The 23559-nt window shown below is 45.1% G+C and overlaps 1 protein-coding gene across 2 annotated transcripts in view; it reads right to left on the bottom strand.

Annotated features, from left to right (window-relative positions):
* Positions 1 to 14551: 14551 nt before the first annotated feature.
* Positions 14552 to 23559, bottom strand: part of Clint1 (clathrin interactor 1) — a 54570-nt gene continuing 45562 nt past the window's right edge. Inside the window, exons 9-12 of one of the 2 annotated variants that reach the window (XM_087572862.1) lie at positions 21849 to 21923; positions 18801 to 19087; positions 17229 to 17433; positions 14552 to 16221 (exon numbers count right to left, since the gene is read on the bottom strand). In XM_087572862.1, coding sequence (XP_087428988.1) covers positions 15875 to 16221; positions 17229 to 17433; positions 18801 to 19087; positions 21849 to 21923 — 914 coding nt within the window. In that variant the 3' untranslated portion in view covers positions 14552 to 15874. The remainder of the gene's footprint in view (positions 16222 to 17228; positions 17434 to 18800; positions 19088 to 21848; positions 21924 to 23559) is intronic. The other variant, NM_001415157.1, reaches the window with a different exon arrangement.

Genomic DNA, 23559 nt, shown 5'->3' with positions numbered 1-23559 from the left:
AGAAATGGCTCAGCAGCTAAGAGCTACACGGTCAAGGATTGGAGTTCAGATCCATGTACCACGTAGCAAGTCAGGCATCCCACACCCTCCTGTAACCCCAGGGGTAAATCTTGGTGGGCAGCAGGAGACGCTGGAGCTCACTGGCTTCCAACCAGGCTCAGGGATGTGACCCTATGTCACGTGAAAAGGGAAGGGCGAAGGAGGACATCTAGTGCCTAAACATGGACACAAATGCATGCACACACAGACACACACACGTACACACACGTATCTTGGGCCTTCTTGATACCGAAGCCCATATCTGGGGTTCCATCTTTAAGGTAGCTTTGTCCTCCCAAATTTGAATTCTCTCAGCTGCAAGCTGCCCTGTGGATTTCTTCTGCCTGGCCTTCACTGGCATTGATCTATTCTCCTCGCGATCAGGTGAAGTCCCTGTTGATTCTTATCCTCTCTGAGTGTTTACACGCTTCCAGAAGTCTGTGAATGGTTCACAGCTTCCCTCTGCATGAAAGAGAAATGAGTGGCCCAAGGGCTAGCCACGTCAGTGACTTGATCTCTCCTGTGTGCTTTCACCGTACCCAGTAGGACAAATAAACAAACCACGTGGGTTCAGACATAGCATACACCTGCCATCCCAGCACACCGGAGGTAGAGGCAGCACACAGGAGTTGGAGGCTAGCCTAGGCTACACAGCTAGCTCCAATCTCTAAAGCTCCAAGGACAGGGTATAGTTTGGTGGTAGAGTGCTTGTCTAGCATGAGCAAACCCCTGCTGTGCTCGCTCTCTCTCTCTCTCTCTCTCTCTCTCTCTCTCTCTGTCTGTCTCTTGCTCTCTCGCTCTCTATCTCTGTCTCTTGCTCTCTCGCTCTCTTTCGCTCTCTCACTCTCACTCTCTGGCTCTCACATACACACACTACTGATGGCTTTTCACGTTAACTTGGCATGCAGTGCTCTGCTCTAATAGACCTAGGTTAACCTGAGCTCAACTGCATTTGTAAATTCCCAACCACCACAAAAGGAGGGCTTGAGGCAAGACCCAAGATCTGGCCATTCCCTGTTTGTTTCATACCTCAGGGATTGGCCCGGGAAGGAAAGCCCGTAAATATTACCCTCGTTTCCTGGGTAGGGTAAGAAAGAACTGAAAAAGTTCCTTGACTGCTAGTCTTGGATAGAACTAAATTATCTTTTTCAGTCTGCCCAGTTGCCACTAGGTGGCAGTGGGTTAAAGAAAACTGCTTCACTAAGTCTCAAAAGGACCATGTCTCAGGCAGCGATCCATACTTAGGTAGAAACTCTGACATAAGGAAAAAAATCAGCTGAGATCCACCCGTGGCCATGTGGATTGTCGTGGACTGTTGTCTTTACCTGATCTGAAGCCCAGTCACCGCAGTTGCTGTCCGTCAGGGAGGGAAATGAACTTAGAAAAGAGAAGAAACGTTTCCCGGGATCCCCTACTGCAGGCTGTCGGTCCCTGTCTCCCCCTGCTGGCAGGAGACGGCACCTGCACTGCTGTTTGGAAGCCCTTGTTTCTCCGCAAATGAAACAATAGGGTCCTGCCGCGCCATCTGAAAGCCCAAGTGTGACAGTGGTTGCTACTAAGTGGAGTGACCACTCCAGAACTGGATACAAACATCTCCATAAGTCAAACGAGCATTTGTAATTAACAGAAGAAACCTGTTGTGTCAGGTCGGAACAGCCAAGCAACGGGGTCAGGGTTCGGGGTATCGATGTTTATCGGCAAGGCCTCCAAAAGGCTTCCCTAGCCTCCCTGAAGCATGATTTTCTAGCAGCGAGTGGGGTGGAGACAAAAGTGGTGGGTGAAGTAAGAACGGATCTTCTTTTCTTTTTGTTTTTATTTTAAAGATTTATTTACTTCATATATGTGGGTACACTGTTGCTGTCTTCAGACACACCAGAAGAGGGCATAGGATCTCAATACAGATGGTTGTGAGCCACCATGTGGTTTCTGGGAATAGAACTCAGGACCTCTGGAAGAGCAGTCAGCGCTCTTAAGCACTGAGCCATCTCTCCAGCTCCCATTTTCATCTTTTAAAGTTGGCGGTTGGGGCTGGAGAAATGGCTCTATGGTTAAAGGTGCTTATAGGCCTTCAGGGGTCATCGCTTCAGATCGCAGCAACCACGTCTGGTGCCTCAGGAGCACCCATACTAACAGGTGCAGGGCATCCAATGGCCACGCTGGTCTCCAGATACATGTGACAGACACAGACACTTACCATAAAATCAATCTTATAGCGTTGGTGATGTAGCCTGCTAAGCAGACGGAGCGCATCCTTGGTACCATTTACACATGAACTTGCTGTGTGATGTTCTGCAGTTCTCTGCACTCCCCCATGCCTGCATTCTGTGTCTTGAGACCAGATCCATCACACTGGCACCATCCTCCTCCTTTCTCCCAGCATGAATGTGTCTGAGAATTTATTCTTTGGCTCCCCCAAATTCTCTGCGCTCCCTCAATTGGCTCTTCCTGGGTTAAACCTTCAAAAGATGACATACGCTGCGAGTGGAGCCTCATACTTCCCCAGGAAGGACGTTAGGCTCCATGGGACATTCATTAGTTAGGGTTACAAAGAGGGCCATGGGGCACTGGAATGGTAATTTCCTACAAGAGACCCCAGTGACCCAGTGTGAGCTAGCTCAACTGGTCTGAGCATGTGGCTAATGAGGGAAGGGTCACAGATTCACTCCGGTGCGGGCCAATTAGAGTCACAGGGAAAGTACACGCTGGAGGCAGCAAGTAGCAGCTCACACATTAGCTAACTGGTCAGTGGGATGGCCGGTGACCAGCCATCATCACTGTCAGAAGCCCAGCCCAGTGCTGACATCATCTTTCCTGTGACTGCATGACCCCGTGTGCCCCGGACTCAGAGAGTTCATGGCATCTTCAGAGTCTCTGCCTTGGTGTCTAGCAGACCTCCTGACCCATGTTTATTTAGCTGCTGTTTTCCTTTAAGTTGGTTTGCTTTTTAACTTTGGCTTAAAGGGGAGCTGAGAGAGGAAAATGGAGAAATCAGCCCTGGTCAGGACTCTGTATAGCACATGTAACTATTGAAAAGAAAGTGTCATCTCCCGGCCAGCTCTAAGCAGTTCCTGGAAAGGCTTACTCTAATCTGTTCTCTCAGGCAGTCTGAGGGCTTAGGGGGGACTGGCACCCTTCTACCCACCCGCTGGGCATAGGAGCCGCTGCAGGCTTTGACTTGAGAAATGAAACCAAGTTCAATCCTGGTGACAGTTGATTGTACTTGACAGTAGTCTGTGGCAGAAATCATCCCATGAGATGGATACAGAAAGAGAGAGAGAGAGAGAGAGAGAGAGAGAGAGAGAGAGAAAGAGAGAGAGAGAGAGAGGAGAGAGAGGAAGAAGAAGAAGAAGGAGGAGGAGGAGGAAAAGGAGGAAGAGGAGGAGGAGGAGAAAGGGAGGGAGGAGGAAGGGAGGAAGGAAGAAAGAAGGAATAAAAGTATACCAGGAGCTTAGGAAACACTCAGCGAACAACAGTTGCCATTGGGAGGACAGACTGACTGACTGACCGGCCAACCGACGTGTCCTGTTGGCTCTCTGACTGTAGACCTCAGGTTTGCCTTTGCCGTCTTGTCTCTTCCTTCCCTTTCACGAGGCCACGGTTTAGGAGCTCGTTCCCGCTCACCTGGACAATTCACCTAGCCTTTCATCGGTCCCCCGAGGGTATCCATCTTCACGTTGAGCCATATGGCTCCATTAGGGTGCTGGAAACGTCAAGCAGCAGGACATCAAGTGACAGTTACTTCACACATTAAGAGGTCCAGTTTCCATAACTAGTTCTAAAACGAACAATACCAGGGTCTGACGTGCGACCCTGTGACTGTTTTTGTTTGTTTTGCCTTCTACCTCGTGGCCTCAGTATTCTAGCTGTTGTGGCTCCAAATACCAACTCCACATAAGATGTCATCCAAAGGCACAGAGAAGAGCCAGGTTTTCCCCCCACCAAAAAGGAAACAATGCTTCTAAAAGCGTCCTAGAATTCCTCAAAACACAACCCCCTTACCCCAACCATAGGCAGAGTGGAGCAGAATTACAATGACCAGGGTCCCCAGGCCTGGCTCTGTTCTCCGAGCACTGTATTGGTGGTATAGCCAAACACAGTTGGGATTCCTGCAGCTAGGCAGGCAGGAGGACTCCAGATAAACAGTCCTTTCAGCCAGTGTTTCCCACGCTCTGGTGGCTGATTCAAGGGCGCCCTGCTTGGCTAAGCCTCACCGAAAGCCTACGCAGCAAAGCCCCACCTCTTTACCTGTACCTAGGTGTTCCCTCCCTAGCCTAGCCTCCTCGCCTTTTATAATTCCCAAGGAGGGGACAACGTGATTGTGCAGCTTTAAACCTCCAAGTGGAGGGCTGGATTCATTTTGTTTCTCACAAGGCCCAACACCTGGCACATAAGTTGGACACAGAAGATTTTCATCAGTGTGCGTGTGTGTGTGTGTGTGTGTGTGTGTGTGTGTGTGTGTATGCGTGTGTGCGCACTCATGGATGAATGTATGAATGGACAGTCCTGCCAGAGGGAGCAAGCAGCAGTGTCAACAGCTAGACATGTAATTCAGCAAGGGAAAGTTTCTACGTGGCTATGAAAAGAGGCCAAAAGAATTTGGTGCCTGAACATCACCAACATTTTGTTGAAGGACTGACTGCCAAACCCCCCTGTGCACAGGGGACCATTAGTAATTCCGGAGCTATGCAAATTAAAACCCTGATGTATGATTTATAGCTTTAATAACATTCTGAAGGCTCTTAAATTTTAATCACTTGCAACATCCTTTTTAATATTCAATTACTTTATTAACTAATTAGGTCACTTGCTGAAGAGGCACATAAGGCTGGGTGCTATTTTAATATCAGCTGAGCCTCACAAAATACCTTTGAAATGGTGCAAATGGTTTATTTATTTTAAACAGATCATTAAGATGCTATAATTAATACACCAATTATGAAAAGGAGGCTCGATAGTGATAGATGCTGGCGCACAATGGCAGTGTCCGACAGATTAGTCATTTTTATATTCGGACATCAAGGGGCAAGATTTAAATGAAGCCCCACCATAAAAAGCACTCTCCTAAATAATTAACTTGTTCGGTGACTGATAACCCTATCGAAGCCAGCCTAACTTGAGGCTTCTTCATCACGCGAACCTGGGCCCCGTGCTTCCATTTCATCTTCTGACAGCCTGGGTAGGGAATCCCCAGCCAGCTAAACCTATGCTTCTTGATTACTTCCAAGGACCTTCATTTGCAGACAGAGCTTGGCTCCTCACTATGTATGTACCGGTGGGCTGGAGTAGGCCCAGCCTCCCAGAGGAGAATGGGAAAGAGCCACACTCAGGGGCAGCAGCAACCAGGGCTTATTGATTTCTCAGTGCCAGCAAAGGGCTTCAAAGCAAACAAAATGAACAAAGAAAGCAGAGGCCAATCCTGTGGGGAGTTCCGGCCGAGGACTTTAGAAGTTGCAGGATGGGGGTGGTGGGGCTGCTAAAGCAGGCGCTGCTGGACGGTGGCCGGTCGGGAGGGGCCTGCTTTCTGGCCCTAGGGAGAATTGTTTTCTGGGGTCAGAGTGAGCCAAGAAGAAGCAAATGCTTTCACTGTGAAAGAGCACTGTCAAATCCTAGGGCTTGGGTCATCTTTCTGGATAACAACACATGATGTCTACCAGGCTCTGGCTCATCTGCTGGATTAGCTCCCAAGCTGTCTTCAGGAATCTCAGAATACACCTGACATTTCTCCCTAAGGTTCCTTCTGGATAAAGTGCAATCCAGTCAGTTCCACGTGCTCCCTTTGTCTTCTGTAGCTTAGGGTATGTGTCCTGTACCTAAACGGGGTGATTTTACTAAGTACAAGAACCAGGCCCTGGATACGCATCGGAGACACTGGGCACAGAGTGGCTTATATTGTCTTGGGATGATGGACAGTCTGCAAGGGGAGGGTGTGAATAAGAATGCTAGCTAATGCAAAGTATTAAGTAGATAAAATTTAGAGATCGGGGCTGTGGAGATAGTACTACAGGCAAGTCCAAGGACCTGGGTTCAAGACCTGAGGCAAAGAAGTGACTCCTACAAGCTGTTGTATATACATATGTGTATATACACACACACACACTCAGTAAAAGTGTAATAATTATATATTCATAATAAAAAGTGTAGAATGTAGTAGAGGGTAAGTTTGTAATTAAGTCACCAGAGGTCTCTAAAGAAAGTGGCCTGTGCACTGTACTCCCCTCACACTCTTGTTTTTCTGAGTGGAATGGGGACGAGCTAAGGGAGTCAAGGAGGCAGGGTGAGACAGTCAGGTGGGAAAGAGCTGGAGGAAAGTGGCTGGGCTTCTGTAAAGTCATGGTCCTTATCAAGTCTGGAAGCTTGCTTGCAGTGGACTTGTATAGATGTGTGCCTCCCATCACCTGGGGATTACAGATGTAAGCCACTACATGTGGCTTTGTATGTGGTTCCGGGACTCAGTTCATTGGACTTTTGAGGCAAGCAGTTTTTACCTGCTGCAGTAAAACTGTACATTGTAGTTGTAAATTGTAAATTGAAGTAGAATTACCTGGGCTGCGCCTTTCAATATGTTCTGGCTACAATCCATTCCTGATTAGCCTGGGAGACCTACACTGGGGGTACTCATGCAACCTCACCAGCAAATGGATTGGGGGGGGGCTCTCCTGCAGGCTCCAACCCATGCACGTTTACCTGGAGGAGTCTCATCGTCTCTTAGAGTGGGATCTGTGCGTATGGCCTGATGTCTACAAACTCAGTGAAATTAAATTGTATCTCATTTAAAGACAATTGTTGTATAAAACTGTATTGTACTGTGGCTTTTGGGCTTTAAATGAACAGTGAATTTTATTATTTTTATAAGTATATATAGGCCTAAGTGTATGTGTGTGTACTGCATGTCTGCAAGAGCTTACAGAGGCCAGAAGAAGGTATTAAATGCCTCTGAACTCGGGTGGCTGTGAGCCACCTTTTTGGTGCTGAGAACAGAACCTGGGTCTTCTTGACAGCAGTGTGTACTCTGAACTACTGAGCGGTGTCTCCAGCTCCTGCTTTGTTTTCATTGTTGTTGTTGTTTGTTTCTGAAGTAAGATTTCAAATAGCCTAGGTTAGCCCCCAAGTCTCTCTAAGCCAAGGATGACTTTCTCTTCCTTCCACCTTACAAGTGCTGGACTCGCATGTGTGTGCCACTAAACCTAGTTTTAAGCTTGTATATAATGCTGTACACAAACACATGCCCATGCAGCCACAGGCAAGTGAAAAGATTTTCAGGTAATTCTGTGTACCACATTCCAACCTCTGCAACCAGTCCCTACGGAGCCATTCCGTAGCTGAAATGCTAGCTCACAGGTTAGCAGGACCATCCGGTGGGGAAACTAGCAACACAGCTGGCAAGGGGCCGGCAAGAAAGGTCTAACTGATTTGAATAGATCTGTTACTGCTTTCCAGCCAAAGCGGGAACCATGAGCTCTGTGTGAAACCAAGCATGTGGTTACTAATGCAATCATCCAAGGGAAGGCGAGCAAAGATCCCCCTGCCCTTGTGGTTCCGTGGAGAAAACTGTCCTGTCAATAGGACCTGCTTGTGGGGAAGGCTGCCTGGGTGAGGATGGCTGAGAGGAACAAAAGGAGGTGCAGTGGGTGAGAAGCCTCTCCTTTGCTTGACTTTTGTGAAGGGAATTGGAGGATAAGATTCTCGAAGGATTAGCTGTGGTTAGATGTCACTGAGCAGCTGAGCTCACTGGGGCATGAGAGTCATTAATAATTTTTGAGTGGGAGAGGGATAAGTATGACCTTGTGAGTGAAGGAGAGGCTAGAGACGGGAATGTAATCCAGGAAGTCACTAAGATAGATCCCTTCCGAGCTCAGAGGGAAGGAAAGATGCCAGTTGATGATTATATATAGTTTATATTACATAATATATATTTATTATACCTCAACAGAAAAGAATGCATCAGCTTATCCCCACCCTCAACTGCAACCAACCAAACATCTCATCCATCTCGGAAAATAAGGAACAAAGAAAAAAAAGAAACAAAGAAACAAAGAAATAGCATATATTACAAGGTCTGGGGATGTAGCTCAATAGAGTGCCTGCCCATTATGCACAGGCCTTGGATTCTGTCCCTGCTGCTGCAGTGTAAGGAGGAGGAGAAAGAGGAGAGAGAGGAGGGAAGCAGTGGGAAACAGGAGGTAATGGGAGAGGCGAGTGAGCGAGAAGAGTTAGAAGGAGGGGAAGAAGAAGGAGGGGAGGATGATGAGGGGGAGGGGAGGAGGAGGCTATCTTGTAACTATAAGGAATGGATGAATATTGTTACTATGTTTTTCTGGCCGGTTTCTCTGAATGTTCTGGAATTCACTCTGTAGACCAGGCTAGGCTCAACAGATGGCCTGTTCTGCCTCCCAAGTACTGGGATTGAAGGTGTGCGCACATTTCGTTTCTCATGACACCTTTTGCTGATGACTCAGTCTCCAGCACCATGTTAGGATTCAGTCATGTGACTGGAGTTCTGCCACGTGACTACCTCTCAGTCCACATCCAATTACAGGATTTCCAGGACTACTACTGTACAGAGTATTGTCTCATTTCCATGAATGGCAGTGTGCCACCTTCCTCTGTCACTGAGGCATCCGTTACATTGTTTCCTCGATTTGGCCTTCCGTCTGGGACACTTAGGAAGCGTATCAACACCCAGGTCATTGTCTGCATGGGAGGGGTGAGGGAGCCCCTGAAAAGGACCCAGCAAACGTTGGCCTCGAGTATCTTGTCGTGTCCCTAGGTTTCACCCTAAGCGTTTTCTGGCTTACAAGGAGACACACGGACGTGCTCCTTCCTACCTTTCTCTAGTGGAGATAAGTTCTTCCTTTTAGAGTCTTGGTGAACACTTAACTTAGAACAAAATGGAAGACTTGTTTTGCTTTGTTTTAAACGCAGACATTGTAAGCTTCCAATTACAGACTCAGGAAGAAACAAAGTTGTACAAGGGAAACTCCGCCAGTAGTCCGGGAAGAGAACTGAGAAGATAGAGAGACAATACGGACTGATTGTTAACCTCCCCAACTCAATTCAATGTGGCAGTGACACTTTGCAGCACATGGTGCCCAATCTCATTTGAGGCTGACAAAGATTGTTTCTGCTTCACATCTACTGGTTTATTCATGGCTGGAGCCTCACAGGTTCATGAATATTCATTAGGTGGCCAGCTGTTGGGAGGTTCCCAGATGTCCAATGTAACTCTGTCTTGGAACACTCCCCCCCCCCCCTTATTGGGAAAATAAAGTAATTGAGCCTTTATTAAAGAACTGGTTAATTACTAAATCGGTACCTTATGGCACCCTTTTATCACTCAAATCCAAGAGCTCTCGGGACTGCTAAAAAACTGGGTGAAGACAGTGTTTAAGAGCCGACATTTACTACATACATAAAGATAGGTGCTGTGCTCAGAGAAACACAGCTCCACGTCAGAGGGACTAGGGGTATGGGAAAAGTTTTTTGTTTTTGTTTTAAGTATTACATTTTTTTTTCTTTTTTTTTTTTTTTTTTTTGGAGCTGGGGACCGAACCCAGGGCCTTGCGCTTGCTAGGCAAGTGCTCTACCACTGAGCTAAATCCCCAACCCCTTAAGTATTACATTTTATTTATCTCTGTGTGTGCCTCCATTCCATGGTACTCGTGTGGAGATCAGAGAATGACTTTCTCCTCCCACTATGTGGGTCTCATGGATTGAACTTGGGACCTCAGACTTGGCAGCTGGTGTCTTTACTTGCTGAGTGAGTCTTCTGGCTGGTTGCTATATGAAAAGTTCTTACTTTAATTTTGTTTTTGCTTTTCTTTTTTTTTTTCTTTTGGTGGTGGTGCACACCTTTAAGTCTGGCATTCAAGAGGTGGAGGCAGGCAGATTTCCGAGTTCAAGGCCAGCCTAGTCTACAGAACTAGTTGCAGGACAGCCAAGGCTACACAGAAAAACCCTGTCTCAAAAATACATCCCCCCACCAAAAAAAAAAAAAAAAAAAAAAAAACAACAACAACAACAACAACAACACCCTAAAAAAACAGCCTTGCATGTAGAAATTTCCTAATTTGGTTTGGCGGTTGGGCCTCTCAATTTTCTCCAGAGCTAGCTTCAGAGGAACATTGCCAAGAGCAAACAAACAGAGGGTTCTGAAATCAGTGTGTACTTTCTGAAATGGATCCCTTCACACAGTCAACAAGCCCCACCTACCTTCCACCTGCAGCTTACCTGTGACCTATCTTTTGACCATTCTGGGTGCCTTTGGGTTGACTTGCTCTGAATCTTCTAGGTTTTTCTGCTTTCTAGATTTGGTTGTTGTTGATGATGATGATGTGTGTATAAAATATACACCCATCTCTAGAAAGCAGACAAAACAGTCTCCCTCCAGAAGAGTAAGCAGGCTTTTATTTACTATGAGGCCTATCTCCCACTGCTGACCTTTAGAAAACGCAAACAGATGACATGATTATTCCATGCTTAGTTTAAAAAACAAAACACTAGTCCGGTTCTGGTGAGATGGTTCAGTTGGTAAAGGTACTTGCTGCCAAACCTAATAACCTGAGTTTGATCCCCAGAAACCATCAGATCAAAGGGAAGAATTTTCATAAATTGACCTCCACGAATATGCTGTAACAGCAGGCGTGCACATATGTGCACAATATATGTATCTTCAGATGTATGTATGTACCTACATCCCGAGTTTCAGACAGTTGTGAGCTGCCACGTGGGTGCTGGGAATTGAACCCAGGGTCCTCTGGATGGCTTAACTGCTGAGCCATCTCTCCAGCCCCAGTGTTTTAAATGTTTAATAACTAAAACTATCACGAGAAAACCACAACTACTGGAACATAGTCCACTAATTTTAGTTGCATTTTAAAAACAGCTGGGCATGGTGGTGCACACCTTTAATCCTGGCACTCTGAGGCAGATCTCTGAGTTCGTGGCCAGTCTGGTCTATACCTACACTCTTTCCCACCAAACCAAACCAAACCAACCAACCAACAATCCGACCAAAACCCCCAAACCAAACAAACAAACAAAAACCCCCCAAAAAACAAAACAAACAAACAAACAAAAAAAACACCAGCTGTGTGTGGTGTTGAATGTCTAACCCCAGCTCCAAGGAGGCCTAAACAAAAGAATCATGAATTTCAGGCCAACCTGGGCAACATAGCAACCAGTCTTAAAAAGACATCCAGTCCTAAAAAGAAAAAGCTAGGCCTGTAATCCCTGTTGTTTTTGAGGGTGAGGCAGGAGGACGGTAGGTTCAAGGCCTGTTTCAGCTACAGAGTGACTTCATTAAGACTGGGCATTAAGACAGTGAAGAAAAATAGCATTTAATAAAATTTATAGGATATGCTCTGGAACCATGGTTCTCACCCTGTGGGTCAGATGATTTACAATTCACAACAGAGAGCAAATACAGCAACAAAACAATTTTATGGTTGGAGGTCACCACAACATAAGGAACTGTATTAAAGGGTCACGGATTTAGGAAAGTTGAGAACAACGGATCTATAATATCACATTTTTATTGCTCTATTCACCAGATATAAATTCTGCATCTACACTACAAAGTAGTTTCCAAATGAAGGGCTTAGATGAGGATTTCCAGGTAACACTGTCTAGACTTCTGGGTGGCAATTGTTTTCCTGATCGGGCAACTGGGTGACTGACTATATTAGCAGTCTTTGCTTGGGATACTCAACTCTTCTACTTTTAAAAAATGTCTGCCTTGCCTATTCTTTATGCCCAGGAGATAGTACTCCATTAGCCTTGAGAATGAAGTGACCTGGGTGGACCAGGGGCTCGGCAGAGCGCAGATGTCAGTGCTGCTTAGCGACCGCGGCAGCCACAGGTGAGTACTCTGAGGTGGTCTTTTTATTGCTTATTGTAAACCACAGAGCTTCATGTCACCCAATCTCATTATAAACTAGGAAACACATGCGCTTGGAGTATCTAAAGCCTACAGTTCCAAGAAGCAAGCTAAGAAAAGAAAAGAAAGGAAAAGGAAAAAAAAACAGGAAAAGAAGGGTCTCATAATGTTTGATTTATTTCAAGAAATAAAGCCATTTTTGCTTAGCAGGACTTCAGATCTCTCCCTAATTTGTGGGAAGCTAAACTTTTGAACTGGTGACTGATCCCCGCCCAGCACCTTACAGGAAGACATGAATTATGGGTATAGTGAGTCAGAGGTAAATACAAACTCGTCTTTCATGGATTTTTGGTCTTTGTATGTAATCGCTTTCCTGGATATCAAGAGTTAAGAGCTTAGTGAACAAGACTGCTAGAATTCACAGAACACATCTGAGATCTCTACAGCTCATAGAAGCTGGGGCTGGTGTGGTGGGGTACATCTGCAATGCTAACAAGGAGGCGGCCAGCCTGGGCTACAGAGGCTCCGTCTCAACAGTAAGTAAACTAGCAGGAAATATTCTGCAGATCTCCTCAGACCCAAAGCTGAGCCTCTCTCTTAGACATCTGCATTTCCACGATAAACACATATGGAGTCATAACAATTCCCTTGACAGTTAGAAAATATAAAAAGTCGTGTTAAGTTCATGAAGGCAGCATAACTGTCAATTATTACAGACACCAGCTTAAGACAGCCACTTGGCCTTTCTGAAGGGCTATTAGGAACTTTGGGATTTTGCTGTGTCAATTATGTGACATCACAGGAAGTGGTGTCCAGCAACAGAAGCAAAGGGAGTTGGTAAGGAAGCATATTTGCATGAGTAAAGTAGGAGGCAGAGGCACCCCCAGGGTGGGTGAGTCCCAGCAGTTTTATTTAATCACTGAGAGGCAAGAGAAATTAATAAGAGCACAGAAACACTAAATACTGATTGAGCTCGGAAATTGGAAATCTCATATATCTGTTTTCAAACTTTTTTTTGGTGCGAGGGGGGTGGGGGGTTGCAGGCACTGAGGGATTGAACCCAGAGCCTCAAACCCTCTACCAGCCGTTTGACAATGTCCAAGTTGCCAGCCTGGCTTTGAATTTGGACTCTCCTACCATCTGGTATTGGAGGCCTGGACCATCAGATTCAGCTCTAAGCAAAAGGGGTCTCCCATCACCACGCTGCCACCCAGGCAAGCTGAAAGGGGTCTTCTCCATCACCACGCTGCCACCCAGGCAAGCTGAAAGAGAAGGCCAGTTTAGTTCTGAAAGCCATTTAGCATGCCCAGTACAAACTTCCCTTCACTTCCCATTATCTTAGCTGTAAAACTGTATCATAATGACTGATCACCAGACAGTGGAGAGACCAGAATGCATGGAAAGCTGCCAACATAACCTACCATTTCATGAGTATCTGAGGCAGAAGCAAAGTGATAACCAGCACTTCCTACTGTAAGTTAACTGTAGGGCCCACTTCTTGTGACTACCTCCAAACTAGTACCCCCAAGGCAATTTGGCTGTTTGACCATGTTAATGGGTGAGCTTCTGTCTCTGTGTATGTGCACGTGTGCAGGTGCCTGTGGAGGATGGAGGAGGTTTAAACCAAGGGAAACTGAATGGAGCACAGCAAAGAGCACCACATAGTGTTTTTTACTCCATGACAGTGTGTGTGTGTGTGTGCGTGTGCCACCCACAAGTGTGCTGGTGAGAGGAACACTGTGAAGTCAGTTCTTACTGTCCACCTTTAATGAGTTCTGGGGATGGGACTCACATCAGGCTGCAGTGGCAAGCACCTTACTGCCTGAGGCATCTATTACACACACACACACACACACACACACACACACACACACACTTTGTACACACTTATGAATGGATGTGGGTGTCTGTGAAGGTGTGAGGACAGCTTGTGGGATTTGGTTCTTTCCATCCACTGTGTGGGTCCTAAACTCAGGTCATCATGCAAATGCCTCTACTCACTGCCCCTACTCACACGGCTATTTTTAATTCTGCTTTTTTTGTTTTGTTTTGTTTTTTTTGGTTTGTGAAGCTATTACAACAGCAGCAAAACAAGCTCAGGTATGAAATATTTACTTCCTTTAAGGACTATATATATATTTGAGAAAGTGAAGACATAATTCTCAATTAAGAGTAAGTAAAGATTACAGGGTTCAATCGTAAATGCAGACAGCCTACCCCTCTGCCAGCAGAGGTTGGCTGGACCACTCTGAAGTAACAACAGTTGAAAGCTCCCATTCTTTGAAACTAATTTAAACACACAGAATTGTTGAAAGATTAAAAACCGCAGTCGACTAATTACACCCTCTCTCATCTCTTATTCAGCAAATGAATCACTTTTCCTTCCCACTTAGCTGAAGTACATGGATTTCTGCCTAATTAGAAATGTTGTAGATGGGACATTAGCGGAGCGGAGCAGAGCCAAGCACGGTGTCTCTGCTGCTTCATGTTTAATTCCTGACAGGAGAGCCTGATAGGAGAGAATAGAGAAGTCATTAAATAACTTTAAATTATTTATAAAAATTACTTTGCCCAAATTATAATTATTTCCCCCCAATGGCCTTGTGTCTAGTGGATGAGAGAAGAGGCAGGGCCACGTTGGTTTTAATGAATGTTTTAATGTTATATAGAACAGAACATCATGAATACAATGGAAACAAACTTGTACCAATTCAATAAAAAAAATTTCAACATAAAGTGGGGGAGATAATAATTTGATACTTATAGTATTTATTTTAAAAAATATTCCCAGCTTGAGGTTGAAACATTTAATTTTGCATTCCAAACTCTAGAATCATGATTTTCATGTGAGCTTAATGCAGAATCACAGCAGGAAAAAAAAAACATTTAATTAATTTCCTTTATTTGTCATTAAATCAATAAAATCTCTGACTGCTACAGGTCTCCTTTAATAATATATATCGAACTTCTATTGGAACCATATTGCTAATGCGGTATTACACTCAAAACGCAAACAAAACAAATACGGTATAAAATCTAAATGTGAACGTTGCTGAGTCCTAACATGTACATTAACTTAAGGTTTTAATGTATTTTTACCTTTCAATTTTTTGAAAAGACACCAAAAAAGATAAAAATAAATATTTTTCTCTTTTGACTGTTTCTGACTTGAATGATGGCTCCAAGGATACACACAGGAAGCAGCTTTGCCAAGTCAGTCGCTGCAAAGGGCAATGAACAACTGCTACAAACAAACAACACATGGTCTTCCTTCTCCTCTGTTAGGGAAACCGCAGAGCGGCCCTGAGGAAGGCTTTCCCCGGGCTGCACGGGCAATGGGAAGCCTCACAGCCACTGCCCGCTGCCTGCGGGAAGAGGGTGGATTCCATGCAGACTCAGATGGTGGGTAGCAGCACTGCTGGAGCCTGGCAAAGTACACACATCCAGTTACCTCTGACTCAGCCATAATCACATAGGTATGCCTTTTTTTTGGACAAAAATATATATTTTTATAAAAAACTGATCACCCAACTTTAATGATTTCATACATGGACTTGAGAGTGGTAGTAAAGGAACAGACCCAATCATGACAAGGCGACTGAGGGACAGAAAATCAAGTTCCTCAGGGAGAGAAAGTATAAAGTTAGAGAGTGAAGCACACTTACTCAGCCCCATCCATGCCAGTCCTCCCACAGACTACGCTGGGACACATGCTCTCTGACAGAGAGGCTCTCGTGCCCCCTCGCCCCATTAGGAGCGTATGTATCTTCACTGGGGAAACCGATCCTGACTGCCTCGTCTGAAGTGCTCTTGCATCGCTTCTGAAACAGCAGCCTTTTTGGTTCTTTATGTGGTTATTTAATTAACTGATGAAAGAAAAGGGAACTGCTTAGCATCTTCCAGCCCAACATCACCTATTGCAGCTACAGAGGCTTCTTCCACTCGCTCCGTTACAACCTTTTATTTACTAAAGTTGGCAAAGTTTGCAAAGGCATCTTGCTTGGGCTGCACAGTTCCAGACGGCATGGCCATGCTGGGCATCCCCATTCCCATGGTGCCTGTCAAGCCCATCCCCGAGGCCGACATCCCCATGTTCATGTTCATGCCCACTATGCCCTGGCTCATCCCTGCGGTGTTCCCCAGAGGGGCCATTCCCATGGTGCCCGTCATTACACCGGGCATGTTCATAGGCATGGGTCCCCCCATCAGAGGGTTAGTTTGTGGCCGGACAGGAAGCATGTTTGATGGAGAACTGAGGTTCACGGCTCCGAAGCTTTGAGTCATCACATTCAGAGGCTGTTGCATATCTACCGGAAGAAAGGGGGACATGACTTCAGTAAAGATTTACAGAGCAGAAAAACATGACATGTTTCTCTAACTTGTCAATACCCAGTAAGTCAATTAATCTGCCCTGGTTACATCCAACAAATATTCAGTGGATGTTGGCCTGGTCTCCTAGGGATGTAGAAACAGTAAGAACCCAGGACCCCAAACATTCCTACAAAATCCATTGCTGAATCCCACCCAACAAGCTGTACGAAGTCAGGGTCTACCAAAAGCCTTAAAAAGTTTACATTCTTTGACTCAGTGTTGTAAGAAGAAAACAATTGTATAGAATGTATACAAATTTAATTCTATTTAAGATGAAAATAATTTAAAACGACCAACAATAGAAGCTATACACTGGTATGAGGAGATAATCTAAAAATCGTTTTTTTTCTGACAATGTTCAACACAGGAACAAATTCCTCATATTTGTGCTGTTAAGTGAGAAGAGCAAGAAAGATAACAGCACAGACAGACATCCATTCACCCATTCAAAGGTGGTGTGGGCTTTTCTCACAGCATTCTGAGAGAAAAGAACAGCCGGGAGGCCGGGTCCTCGATCCCGGGAGTCACATGGTTTTGTTTGTTTCTTCTTCGTGGTTTGCAGAAACAGCTGTACAGTGATTCTGGGAGAGCTACTCTCTGCCTTGGAGCACTGTGGAGAGTCCACTGCTGAGGGACGCTGGTAAGACCTGTGCCCCTGAGCTGCATCTCACTGCCCGGGCACTTAACAGTCTCTCCATGCAGTTCAGCTGTCCTTGAACTCATAAATCATATCACACCAGGAGCATATTACAGAGTCAAGTATGACAGTGGGAAGGGTGTCGAGTAAACACTAAGCAGAAAGCTCTTAGGTGAATGTGGTTATCTTCACACACACCCTGGCCCGTGCCCAGTATATTTATCTGTTGTTATTTTAATGCTTGAACAAGCCCTGTAGTCAGGGCAAAATATATGAAACACAGACAGGGGCATTTGACTGACTTACTCTGTTGTTGAATCATTGTGTTAAGCGATGGCTGCTGGGGCTTAGAAGGCTGCATACCAGGTAGTAAGTTGTCTAGGCTGATGTTGACACTGGGGTCAGACCAAGTAGAGGGCAGGGTTTTGCTGGCCGACTTCTGGACCATATCTGCATTCTGATTATAGAGAGGGTTAGGCTTCTGCAGCACTGCACTAACATTCTGCAGAGGCTGGAAGAGAAAAGGACGCTCTAGAAATGAGGTGCCAGCTGCTCAGTTATCAACAACAACTTCAGAGAATCAGATAAGCATGGATGCCTTACACTAACGACTTCAACGCCAAGGTGCTTCTTTTTACTCATCCACTTTACATCCCGCTCACTGATCCACTCCTGGTCTTAACAGGCCTTTCTGGACACTGGGTCCCATTATCCCATAACCCAATGCTCGGTCCTGTAGAAGCCACTCTCTCTGAAAAACGCCCTGGACAATAACCAACTTCATGTTAACACAGCTCCCCGCCCCAGGAAAGCAGTTACTGAGTACAAGCTGAAGGGCAGAGCCTGGACAGGGCAGAGCCCCACTAGCTGGGTTAACACGACTGAAGCCAGAGGACAGGAGAAACGCTGTCCTTACAACACAGCATGCAGGTCTGCCGCTCATGCTATAAAGCCCAGGCCATCAAGCTGCCAATGTCTGGCCCAGGATCTGACAAGTGCTTCCTGGCTCTGTGCACCACCACTGCCTGCAGTGGGCACCGTCAATGGCTCTTGAAACAGTGAGGACTGACAAGGAAGACATTCAGGAAGAAGAAGCAGAGGTGCATGTGGCTACTAAGGATGATTCTTAAAGGAAAGAAAAAAAAGGAATGGGAGATGAGAAGTGAGAAGTCTACCAAGATGAAGGGTCAGGGACAAAACAGTGGCTGAAAGAATGTCACTGGCCCTCAGTCACCTTTCTGCTCTTCTTCTCTTCCTTGACCTTCCAAAACCCCAAAGACAGGATCAATACATTGAAATGAATAATTAGCATCAGAAACTTATCACTCAGTCCTAACTAGCAAATCCCAGGTATAACTCAGATACTTTCCAACTATGTTCAAGTCTAAGCTACTGTTGACTCTAAAAGTGTGAATTTAAAAACTCGTGACTTTTCCTTTTTTAAAATGAAGGGCGCCAACAAGCTGGGAACTGGGTATCAGTCATCACTAGACTTTATACTTGAGCAACGATGCACAGTGATACAAAACCATCCAAACACACCAGTTTATTGACTATTTCCCATGAGTCAAACAACATATCTATTTCCCCCCAAATCAATGTTTAAACATAACTGAATACCAACTGGTAGTGACCCGCATAGGTAAGACTGCCCTGCCTTCAGAACATGCAAAAGACACAGTGGGTGAAAGGTGCAACCTACAACACAGGCACGGCCTCTCACTCCTATTGCGCAGCCCTGCACCACCTAAGGTGTTTAAGCCCACGCTGGACTATGGCGGTGGAAGTGGGGTTCTTGCTGTCTTACATTAACCCATCAATATATTAGACATATTAGTAGGTGTAAGTAACAATTCCCAAGGGAAACAGACATCTTACCTGTGATCTTGACATGGGCAAACCAAGTCCCACAGTGTTAGTGCTCATTAGAGAGAAATTCATACTCTGGGAAGACGTCATGGTTGCCTGGGATGAGCCCATAAGATCAAAGAGATCTGAAGAGTTTGAGGCAGCAGGAGGTGGGCCTAAAGCTGGCTGTGAACCACTGATGAGTTCTACAGCAGGCTGTGGGGCACTGCCGAAGAGCTCACCACCAGAAGCAACAGGGCCTGATGGGGCTTGGTTGAAGGCACTCCAGTCACCAAAGTCTCCATTCCCACTTGTTGCTGTTACCGAGACAGAAAGAGGACAAGGGTGAGAGGCACTCTGAAGTGCCCAGAGCAAACGTAAGCTACATGAACTGCAACTAATTGAAGTTGATGGGAGTCCACGCAGGTTAACATCTACGGGCTCCATCTCCATCTGGACATGATCCTTCCTCATGAATATTACAAGAGCATTACAAGGTGGCAAAGAAAAGTTAGAACTCTCAAAGTAAAGCCCACCTCTTGGCAGGCCTGTGCATGATACACAAAAAGCATCACGAAACCACACAACAAAGTCTGCATTAACTAAACACATGGAACTCAGAAAAAGGAGAAAATTCTATACGGGTTAACTTCTTATGGGAATGGGGAGGTACTCCACAATTAGAATCCCATCTTTGTTCATCATTTAGAAGGTTCAAAGAGAAACCAGCCTGCAATTTATACCTACGTAATTGGCAAAGTCTCACATTCATGATCTATAATTTAATAAGAACAAAACAAACCACGGAGAATAAGAAGTTAATAAAATGAAGTGTGAGCATTTAATACACTTGTTAGGAGGTCTCTCTCTGTTCTTGTTCTCACTGACTATACATGGGCTACTACTAAGATCAATCTTCAGTATGCTGACTGCTCAGTGTATTTCAATAAAAACCAAGGGGAACTCTTACTAATTTGAATTTGAAATGCAAGCTGAAGGGGCAGGTATTAAAGGCTTGGTGAGCAGTCTGCAACACAGAGGAACACCTGGGTGACAGTTGTGCTAAGTCTGTCAGTAGGCCAGTCTAGATGAGTTCAGACAGGGTAGGCCATTAGGAGGTGGGGCCAGCCCGGAGGAAGAGTGTGCCTTTGAAGGGCACATTTGGCCCTTCCTGGTAGCCTCTCTGTTTCCATTCTAAGGACAGTAGCCTTTCTACCCCAGGCCCACAAGCAGGAACCTGCTGGCCATGGAGCCTCTGAAACTGTGAGCCAAACATGCTTCCTCCAAGGCAGTCTTCTCTATCACCCTCGCACGGTAATGGAAAGCTCACACTTCAGGACGGCAACCTGAGCTATGCATTCCAGAGACAAACTATTAAGAAGTCAAGCCTGGGCCTGGAGAGATGGCTCAGCGGTTAAGAGCACTGACTGCTCTTCCAGAGGTCATGAGTTCAATTCCCAGCAACCACATGGTGGCTCACAACCATTTGTAATGAGATCTGATGCCCTCTTCTGGTGTGTTTGAAGACAGCGACAGTGTACTTATATATAATAAATGAATAAATCTTAAAAAAAAAAAAAAAAAGTCAAGCCTGAGCTAGCCAGCTAAGCTCCTCTGGGCCCAACTCTTCAATCTACACTGGAAAGATAGATAATAGCATACGTGTCATCATCTGAGGTTTGATATTATTATGCTGGATTAACCTGGACAGTCCAAGTGAGTTCACAATACAGAATGTTGTGTCTGGCCTCTGGAAAAGCTGCATACAGCACACTATCATCCTCGGGAGAGAAACCCCAAACTCTGTCCACAGGACATGTAGGAGTGGGCTATTACTCTTTACTCAGGGTCTTACTGGAACCTATTACTCTTTACAAGTCACTGCAGTGACCATTCTAAATTAGTTCTTGACATTCAGTGTTTTAAGCCCATTCTCTGTAAGGCTGCTGAGTGAACATACACTCTCCCTGATTTGCCATTTGTAGGATCCATTAAGCAGAGTGAGGGTGGAACCAGGGCAAAGCATGCTGCCCCATCTGAAAACTCAGTCCTGGGATGATTGATCATGCAAGGACGAGCTTCCTAGTGGGGCCAGCACTGTTCAGAAATGATTAATCATTGCTGTGGGTTCAGCACCTGTGCGGTGGTGATGAGACTGCATTAATCACACATACACAGATAGAGATGTATGCGAAGGCTGCACTAATATATTCAAGTTATTTGCATACTAGACAACTTCATATACATAAAGGCACCCAGGATTACCAGGAAGCCTGTGTGGCTAGGCCATGTCTACCTGCCACTTTGATGTGCCCACAGTAAGGCACCAGCCTTAGGATGGTGCTGCAGTCCCAGAATGAAGCAGTTTAATTACGTAACAACTCTAGTTTTGGGATTTTATAGAGGGAGATTGTCAAAATAATACAAACCATACTCAAAGCTACGCACTTGTCTCTCTAACTCCCCACCAGGTAAACTCAATCCAGGTTATTTTATCAGCAATGGTGTATGTGAACTGAATTACATAACATTTGCCCGAGCCCCTGCCTCATGCTTCTGACTCCTGTAGCTGTTTTTATAGCGGTCTCTCACACTGTAGACAACCCAGAGTCTATGAAAAAACATGACCACTCTCTCGCCACCTTCGGGGAAAGACATAAGGACCTTAGTCTGCACCTCACCTACCCCTATAGACAAACCAACTAGAGGAGGAGCCACGGCAGGCGGTGTTCACCCTTAGTTTTGAGACAGCTGCCATTTTGCATTCCTGGAAAATCAGGTCAACTATGGTAAACAAGATACGGTTACTACATTTTTGCTCTAAAGTAAGATCCTGTGTCCTTACACTCACCCTAGCAAGACTAAACAAGAATATTATGAATACAGGTAGTTTTTGTGGCATAGTTTAGTATACAACTAAGTTAATTCATCTGGGATACCTAAGACCCTGGCCCAATAAATATCTTGTGGATAAATTGATTGGGAATTATGAAATGATAAATCCTATAAGGATTAATAAAGCTGATTAGTGGCTCTGGCTATAACTTTTCTGATAACTTTTCACAAAGCACCTCATACCTTGGGAAGGGAAACTGCCCGATGCAGCAGCAGAGCCAAAGTCGGCAAATCCCCCGAATAAGTCAGTTGCTCCTCCTAGAAGGCAAGAAGGGGGTGTTTGAAACGCCGGAGTCGTGGAAGAATTACAGCAACTTTAAACAGGAACCCTTTTTAAGCAACACACAAAAGTAAGCAACAGGAGAGGCCTACCACACACACAGAGAGAATGACCTACTCTCTCATTGCTCTCTCTGCCATCCTTCTTGGATTCTCAGGCCTTTTGACATTTCCTCTTCCGGTCTTTTAAAACTTTATTTTACATACACATTATATATTACATATATTATCACATATGTGTACATACATATAGATTACGTATCTGACATTTATATATGAATGAAATCATATGCTGAACCACCCAAACTCTGTATGTGTCAGTGAAGTTCTATACAGTCAGAATAGTCATTCTGAAGGCAGCTTCACATTGCATGTTAGGTTTCTAAAGAAAAAAAATTCCCTGTCAGAGTTAACACCAGAAAAACAATGAACATAAAACAAAGAACCAGACAGTCACATAGACACAAAGGGGTGGGGAGGCTGTACAATTCAAAATTAAAAACATGTTTACTTTTATTTATGTGCATGTGTGTGCTGTGTGAGTATATGCCAAATGTATGCAGGTGCCCAAGATCAGTAGAAGGTATAGGGTCTCCTTGGAACTGGAGTTGTAGGATACTGTGACATGGGTACTAAGAACTGGACTTGGGTTCTCTGCAAAAGCAGTATGTGTCCTTAACCACTGAACAGTCTCTCCTGCCCCCCATATGTCAAACTTAAAGTTGGTGTGCATAAAAATCATTGTGCACAGAGAGTGGGAGAGACCTCCGGGTGAGACTATCCGCTGGGAGGATGCTTTCCCACTTGTTCTCTCACAAAGGATTAAATACTTTTCTCTAATACACCAAGAAAAAAATCAGCTCTTTGCTATATTACTACTACTACTACTACTACTACTACTACTACTACTACTACTACTATTATTATTAGTGTGTGTGTGGCTCTTGTACACATGCTATGACATAATATACATGCAGAAGTCACAGGTCTCAACCCAAGGAAAAACTCAGGTCATCATGTTGTGTAATGTGAGCCACCCTGTCAGCCCTTTTTACTACTACTGAATAGCTCTTTGTAAAATGGCAAAATCACAGCCACTAGGTCAATCTCCTATGCACAGTCTGTATTTATAAACAGTACAGTGAGAGATTTACTTTTATCAACAGTGTGTATTACAGTGTGTTTTAAGTGTTAGTATTACTTTCTTTTACATAAGTGATTAACAAATCACAGATCTAAAACTTTAAGCTGCTGGCTTTGTTTTCTGTCCTTAAAGCCAAAGACCTGAGAGGCCAGAACCTGAGAAGTCTGGAGCAGCAGCTCAACAGAGTGCTTTAGTGTTCTACGAACGCTGCACAGGTTACATCACAGCTGCTTAGCCTGCAGTGCTTAGAACTTGCCAGGTGGGACTGCAACATCTGGGCAGCACTCAAACACCACCAGGGACAGCCTCCAACATCTGGTGCCATTTCTGAATTGTTTTATCACTGCGAGACATTCTACCCCATCTGCTCCACTCAGCTGGGTTAATTAAAGTGTAACCCCCCACCCCTTCTTAGATGGCCAGCTCAATAAAGGAAGAATCAGTTTTCCATACGCGTCTGTTGCTTTTTCT

The sequence above is a fragment of the Rattus norvegicus genome, chromosome 10 (assembly GCF_021556685.1).
Source record: "Rattus norvegicus strain SHRSP/BbbUtx chromosome 10, alternate assembly SHRSP_T2T, whole genome shotgun sequence".
In the NCBI taxonomy this organism is placed as follows: Eukaryota; Metazoa; Chordata; class Mammalia; order Rodentia; family Muridae; genus Rattus; species Rattus norvegicus.
The sequence above is the reverse complement of the archived record's forward strand: the minus strand, read 5'-3'. Positions and strand labels throughout refer to the sequence as shown.